At 39.1% G+C, this 7,317-nt stretch overlaps 1 protein-coding gene across 1 annotated transcript; it reads left to right on the top strand.

The window, feature by feature from the left end:
* Positions 1-368: 368 nt before the first annotated feature.
* On the top strand, positions 369-1,257 carry LOC116853620 (sprT-like domain-containing protein Spartan). Its single transcript, XM_032834751.1, has 2 exons — positions 369-395; positions 808-1,257. The coding sequence occupies exons 1-2, from the start codon at positions 369-371 to the stop codon at positions 1,255-1,257; spliced, it is 477 nt and encodes a 158-aa protein (XP_032690642.1).
* The last annotated feature ends 6,060 nt before the right edge of the window (positions 1,258-7,317 follow it).

The raw sequence follows: 7,317 nt of genomic DNA, 5'->3' as shown, positions 1-7,317 counted from the left end.
ATAGCACAATGGTTATCAGACGGCGATAAGGAAATTGGCGGCCCAAATGTCATTGTCGAAATTGACGAAGCTAAGTTTGGTAGGCGCAAATAACATAGTGGACGTTTGATAAGTGATCAATAGCTATTTGGAGCAATTGAAAGAGGCGCGGGCTGTTTCTTCATCTTGCTTGTGAAAAAAAGATCAGCTAAATTCTTTCTAATACCTATCATTCATCGTCGTATATTACCAGGCATCATTTATAGTGATTACTGCATATCATTTGTTAACGAATTACAATTATGTTTATCGAACGGTAAACCATAGTGAAAATTTTGTGGATTCAATTATAGGAGTACATACACAAAATATAGAACGCTTTTGGCGTGATGTACAAGGAGGAATACCGCGATATGGTAATAAAAAAAAATATTATATATATATTATATAGCAAAATTCATTTTTAAACGAAAATATCAATATGAACGTATTGATAAATTTGTCGATATTATGGCTGCGTTTTATTCTGTAGAGAATTATAGAAGAAATTATAGAATCAATAAAATAATAATAATATAAGTATATGTTGGAAGTATTATATTGTTACGTACTGAGCTGTTGTTCACGGCGTATCGCTTCCCTTCCCGTATTTTTTCCTTCGGTTGCCGTCCACCGACGCTGAGGTTCGACCGACCGAACATGGTTCGCGTGGTGCTATATGCGTTGCGCAGCGGAGGCAGTGTGACTCCGGACTCGCCTCCCGTGGACCCCGCTTCTTCAGACAAGCTGAAGTTGGCTTTTGATTGATTCAACGCCGAATATTTCCAGAATCAAATCCGGGGCTTCACCATCTGGTGGGGGCAAGGGATGCATTCCTCCTCCGGGCTGACCCAATTCGAGTACCGCTACATCAAGATCAGCCGGACCATCCAGGACTACCTGAGCAAGAAGGAGTTGATGGAGACCATCCTGCACGAGATGATTCACGCCTGGCTTTTCTGCCGAGAAAAATTATTGAAGTTCTGCCTGTACCACGGCGGGTTATTTGTCCAGAAAATGGAGTGGATCAACCGCAGGGGTGGGTGGAACGTCACAGTCGATCACCTTACAGCAGACGACACACCGCCGCTCTTCGATCGACACGTGTGGAGGTGCCTCGATTGTGGTCACGAGATGCGGCTCCGTACCAATCGCACCCTACCGGACCTTTGGTATGGCCAGCACAAGCCGTACAGGACCCAAAGATGGAAGCGCGTCAAAAGGGCGGCAAAAGTATAGAGAGAGGAGTCATGCGCGCTGTAGATCTTTTTCCGAGTTATTCGGCCCCCTGGAGGAGGAAGTCGGTTTCCCCTGGAAAGTTGATGGCTCGGACTAAATAAAAGGGCTGGTCAGATACCCATGAAAATCCGGAGGGTAGAGGCCCAAAACGGATTCGAAGTCGTGGACGGTCCACCTAACTAGGAAGGGGGCGGCGTTGACTCCGGGTGCGCCGGTGCGTCATTGCGTCGGGTCGATAAGACTGCGTTCCCGCGTGAGGGGGCATAATTGAGTCGTGGTTATGCATCCTGTAAGGGAGAATGTGATAATTATATATTGACTTCCAGTGGGAAGAACTTCTTGCGGGTGTGTGCAGAGCGGTGAGGGAGCGATGAGTGTGGCAACGTTGCCCCCCCTTTTTTCCCCTACTGACGCGTGGAGGTGGGGGGACCGTGCTCCCGCGGTTGCGAGCCGGCGGCGAGACGCGAACCCCTGCCTCCTTCTGTTTCTGCTTTGAGCCACCGTCGAGTAAGGACGTGCAGGCGGTTTGCTCCCACGATTTCGTCCAGTCCTTAACCGTTCTTTGTGAGCGTGTGTATTCTTCCGGTGCGATATCAATTAATGGAGGTTGTTCTTTTGCATTCGTTTAGTTCGTATTTCAGTTTTGTTTTCTCGCCGCGCCCGTGAACTAGGGATGGGCGATGCAGTGAAGAATATAGATATTTTGTATCAATACGTATTGTATATACAGTATCGATATACCAAAAATATCGGATGGAATATATCGATATTAGTAAATATCGATACTCGATATTTCTATTAATAACTGCATTCCAATTAAATTATAATAAATATAATGCATAATATGTATTTATCTATTTGTATTTTATACGTTATTTGTGTTTGTTTATACAAATATATGAACTTATAAAACATATACATAAAGAAATCTACCTAATTAACTTATTTTTGTAAATTATTTTTGTTTTATATACATTTTACAAAAGAATTATGACTTCTATTCGCAGGACAACGCAACGCTTCCCGCGGCAGAAATTCGGGCAATAGCCAATAAAATGCGGAATTGCAAAAACTCCCTATTACAGAACTATTACAGAAAAGTAGTAATTACTACGGTAGAGTAATTAGCTATCGCCTGAATTTCCGCTTGCATCCTGTGGATGAAGCCATTACAATAACCAATCTTCTCCTGGCAGGCTATTTAGAAATAAAAGGTGTTGCAAATGTTCACCCGTTATACGGTTTCTATTTTCGATCATAATATTACCAGCCCGTGAAAATAATCGTTTACTCGGAACGGAAGTCGCAATTATACTTAAATATTTTAAAGCTAGCTCTTTTAATGCGGAATGAGTGTTCATTAGCCAATATCTAATAGGATTATCATCCATTTGTAATGGTGATTGATTTAAATATTACCTGAGCTCTTCCGCCATTGTTAAATCGTTTTTCGAGGAACGCTTTGTTTTAGTAACCAAATTTTCGTGAAAGGACCAAAAACTATCGATTTCTGTGAGATTGGTTTCTCGCTCGTTTATCACGTTACATTCATTTAGTTCTTCCATCTTTATGAGTTGCGTAATTTTGTTAATGGTAAAAGCGTACGCATCTTCATTACAAAAATGAGTGTTTTTGAATCGAGGATCTAGAATGGTTGAAATTGCCAGTGGAAGGATTTTCTCAATATCATTAAACCTTTTTACGAATTGATGTTCCAATTGACGTTTGAAATAAATACCTATTTCACTAGTCGGTACAAGTACGTTTAATTTGTTTCTTAATGTATTAACGATTGAAATAACTTTGCTATCAGTTTGATAATGTTCACCGCATATAATTTTAGTAGCTTCGTCAAACGGTTTTAATAACAAAACAAATTCTTTTGCAGCGTGCAATTCAGATGCCATCAACATTATTGGTGCTGTAGGTTGTCGCAGAAGAATATTATTCACTTTATCTACCAATTCAATAAATCGTTCAAGCATGTCGTAAGTCGAATTCCATCTAGTTTCGACACTTTGTATTAACGTGAGAGTTGTCTGAGCTCGCAATGCATCTGCAGCAACCACAGAGTGTTTAAAGTACGTCACAATAGCTTTTATTTTTTTACAGAATTCCCTAACAGTATTGTCATCTTTAATAATGCTCGATGGAATTAAATTTAATGTGTGTGCGAAACACGGTAAATGTTTTTCAATACCAAACGCTTCTACAATTGCCTTTTTTATGTTAGCCGCATTATCCGATACAACGATTACAATATTGTCTTTATTTATATTCCAATTACGTATCATGTCTAACAACCACATTTTTATATTTTCAAATGTATGTCTGTCGTTTAACTCAGTAACACCAATAGTCACAGATTTATATGTTTCTGTTAATATATAATGAGCTGTGAGGCCTAAAAAACTTTTTGTATTCAATGTATCCGTCCAAATATCGGTTGTTAAACATATATTTGTAATGTTTGAAAATCGAGTTTTTATTATACCTGATAAAAGCTCATATTTTTCTTCTACTAGACTCGAGATTTGTTTTCGGCTGGGAATAGTATACAACGGCGCTACTATTTTCATGAAAGTCCTTCCTTTTCCATTGTTGCAAATGGCAAATTATCTTTTGCAATCATAAAAATAAGATAATTAGTAAACTCGGCTTCTTTTCCTCCATTTACAATTAAAAAAGAAATCAAAATAAGATAATTGATATTGTAACTTATTTTACGAATGATAAACATTTATTTTAAAATGTAAAAAATTTTAAAGAATAAAATTTATATAAATACCATTAAATGACTTTTGGTTTTGGAAAGTGTAATCAAGAGTAGACTGCTTCTTCTTCACACTTAGTAATGATGCATTTGATGCTTCTGATGGTGAGTGATCTGATAGATTTGACATGACTGATGATGCCACAGAAGCAGGAGATGGAATAGGTTGCGCCATAATTCAAAATTGTCATTTGGATTATCTTCATCAATTTCATCCTGTGGTTAAAATGTATAGCATACAAAACTTTAAACATTAGTAATATTATTTTAAATTATATCATAATAAACATAATGTAATTATTAGTTACTTAATTAGTAAATGTTAGTTAATGTAAATGTTAGTTTTCCGTACAAAATGTAATTATATATTTATTATCAGTTTTTTCTGTTTTGTTAAGGTTGAGGATTCTGTAGCATCTGTTATATTGGTATCAGCTTCACTTCTCTTCATTTCAAATTGAAGCGTAGGATGTTTTCGTATTAGATAAAAACGTAAATTCGTTGTATTTCCCGAAGATTTTATATTCTGTTGGCAAATGTTACATTTGCTACCTTCACTGATTCGGAAAAAATATTTCCAATAATTGCTTTTGGACACCGGCATTGTACACAAAAAACAGATGTAGAAAGAATACTTATATGATAATGAATAATACATGTAAGTTAGGTAATGTATGAGATAAGTACTGGTATAGAATAAACAAGAGCATGAAACGAGGAGAGTAGCGATGTGGACGTGCGAACAATAAGGTTAGGATTTCTTCTCAGGTTCCACTTCAGTTCTCAAATTCAATAATTAATATATTATATATATGCATAGTGCGATATCATGCATGTACGTTATAACTTCTGAAAAACGTAGAAACTATTATCAAATAGTAATCAATATACGCATACACCCTCCCCTTCAACACACACACTCAAATACATACTGCAATAACACAATACGAAATGCCAATCCATGCAAACATAAATATCCGTTTCAGAAGAAGTGACAATTATTTAATTATTTTTACTATTATGCTTAAGTAATAATAAATGAAAACAAAGCGCATACGTCTCTATTTTTATTCCGTCCGACTATTGATTGTCGATCGCTTTTTCCATGTGTATGCAGAACTGTGAATGATGGATCTACGAATAATAAAACGAGGCCTATAATAGGAATGACTTCTGACTGACCGGTGGAGTCAGATGGTAGCGTTCATTAACCAATCATGATATAGAAATCTTACTTGTTTCTGTCCTGATTGGTCAATTGAATCTTATAGCTCCCACATACGGGACGCGGCGGCGCGACTGCTTTGCCGCTTTGTTACAGCGCCGCGTTGCCGTCTCCTGTATGTGAGAGCCACTATTCTACTCCAATGATGTTGACTCGAGCCTCCGCTTGCTGGCGTTTTTTCCCCACCACTTGCGCACGCAGAGGCGCTCGGTCTATCCATGTGAAAACGCTCTCATACGGATGGGCCGAACGTCTCTGTGTGCGTGGATGGTGGAGGAAGAACGCTGGCAAGCGGGGACTCGAGTTAATATCACTGCTCTACTCATCGAGTAAGATTTCTGAATGTGCTTCAGACTATCGAAAGTTCGATATTGCTGTTCACGTATCGATACATGCCAATATCGCAAAGTTTAATATCGATACAAAATATCGATATTTGAACTTAAAATATCGCTATTTAAAAATCTCGATACAGTATCGCCCATCCCTACCGTGAACCTTATTTATGTTTCCATTCGAGGATAATTCAGGCCGCCATATCCGTTAATTTTCTTTATAACACAGATGTAAAATATATATACGTTCTTCTACAAATTTACGTTCCGAGTTTCATCAGGCGCCTTGCCTCAAATAAACAGTTGAGTCTGGAACCGGTGTATATAGTTTGTTCCCGACACGGGAGAAATCTTTTCCCCGTTCCCTCATAAACTCGAGGCCCTCCTCTCACGGAACCGGCGGAGTGGCTGCACGAAACCATTCGCCTCCATCGAAGGACGAGAGGAAGCCTAGCCAGAACAGACGTCCTGCCGTTGTCGCTTGGCCCTCCCCCTTCCTCCTGGTAAGTAAGGCGGTAAGCTCGGACGCTCTATCTTTTCTTTCTTCCTTATTCATAGCCGCGAGTTTTGTACTCACGCGAACTGATGTTTTTCCTCGATTCCGCGCAGACAAGGCAGATATCCCCTCGATCCTTCGGTGATCGGAAGAGCCCAAACGCCCGAGAAAAATTTGAATAACGGTGGCCGCGTCCTCCTTCGATTTGCGTTCGGACCCAAGCTGTTACATTTTCCTTCTTCTCCTCCCCCCTTTTTTCCGTTTTTGCGTGTTGGTGTCCTCCGCGTGGTCTCTGGACATAACAATATAACACGCACGCACGCACGCACGCACGCATGCACGCACGCACACACACACACACACACACACACACACATATATAAAATCATAAAATTATTTATAATTATATATATTGTGAGTGTGAATAAGTTCTCGCCGTTTCACCATCAGATGGCGGTATAAAAATTTTGTGTGTATAATTCAAGATGATGACACATCTATATTGAAGTTCTATAACCTATGTTTAAAATCAGTGCGTGTCTTTCCATTAATTTATAAAGAACATTTTCTTTTCGTAGCATAAAACATGTCAAATTTCGTGTCAAATAAATATATGTCATATTCCCCGTTTTTGCGGGGAATTTTACTGCACTACTTTATTCAGAAGAAATCTGCAGCTGAAGCACATAGAATTCTTGTAGAAACCTATGGTGATCATGCTCTGTCGGAAAGAACATGCAGAGATTGGTTTAAACCATTAAAAATGATGATTTTGATGTTCAAGATAGAGAACGCAGTGGTGCACCAAAAAAGTTTCAAGACGAAGAATTGGAAACATTACTTGCTGAAGATCCATGTCAGACGCAATCCGATGTTGCAAAATCATTAGGAGTTGATCGAACAACAGTTTCGAAACGTTTGACAGTATTAGGAATGATACAAAAGGAAGGATCTTGAGTGCCATATGAACTGAAGCCGAGAAACATCGAACGGTCACGTATGAACAGCTGATTCAACGACAAAAAAGGAAAGGTTTCTTACATCGTATTGTGACTGGTGATGAAAAGTGGGTATATTACAGTAATCCCAAGCGTAAAAAATCGTGGGTTAAGCCCGGCGAAGCAGTAGCATCAACGCCAAAGCGAAATATCCACGGTTCCAAGCTTATGCTCTGCATTTTATGAGATCAGCTGGGGGTAGTGTATTACGAGCTGCTCCAGCCCAACCAAAC

Source organism: Odontomachus brunneus, unplaced genomic scaffold (genome assembly GCF_010583005.1).
Source record: "Odontomachus brunneus isolate Ranch 3 - 2012 unplaced genomic scaffold, Obru_v1 Obru_scaffold_383, whole genome shotgun sequence".
Taxonomy (NCBI): domain Eukaryota; kingdom Metazoa; phylum Arthropoda; class Insecta; order Hymenoptera; family Formicidae; genus Odontomachus; species Odontomachus brunneus.
This window is presented reverse-complemented; position numbering and strand designations above follow the sequence as displayed.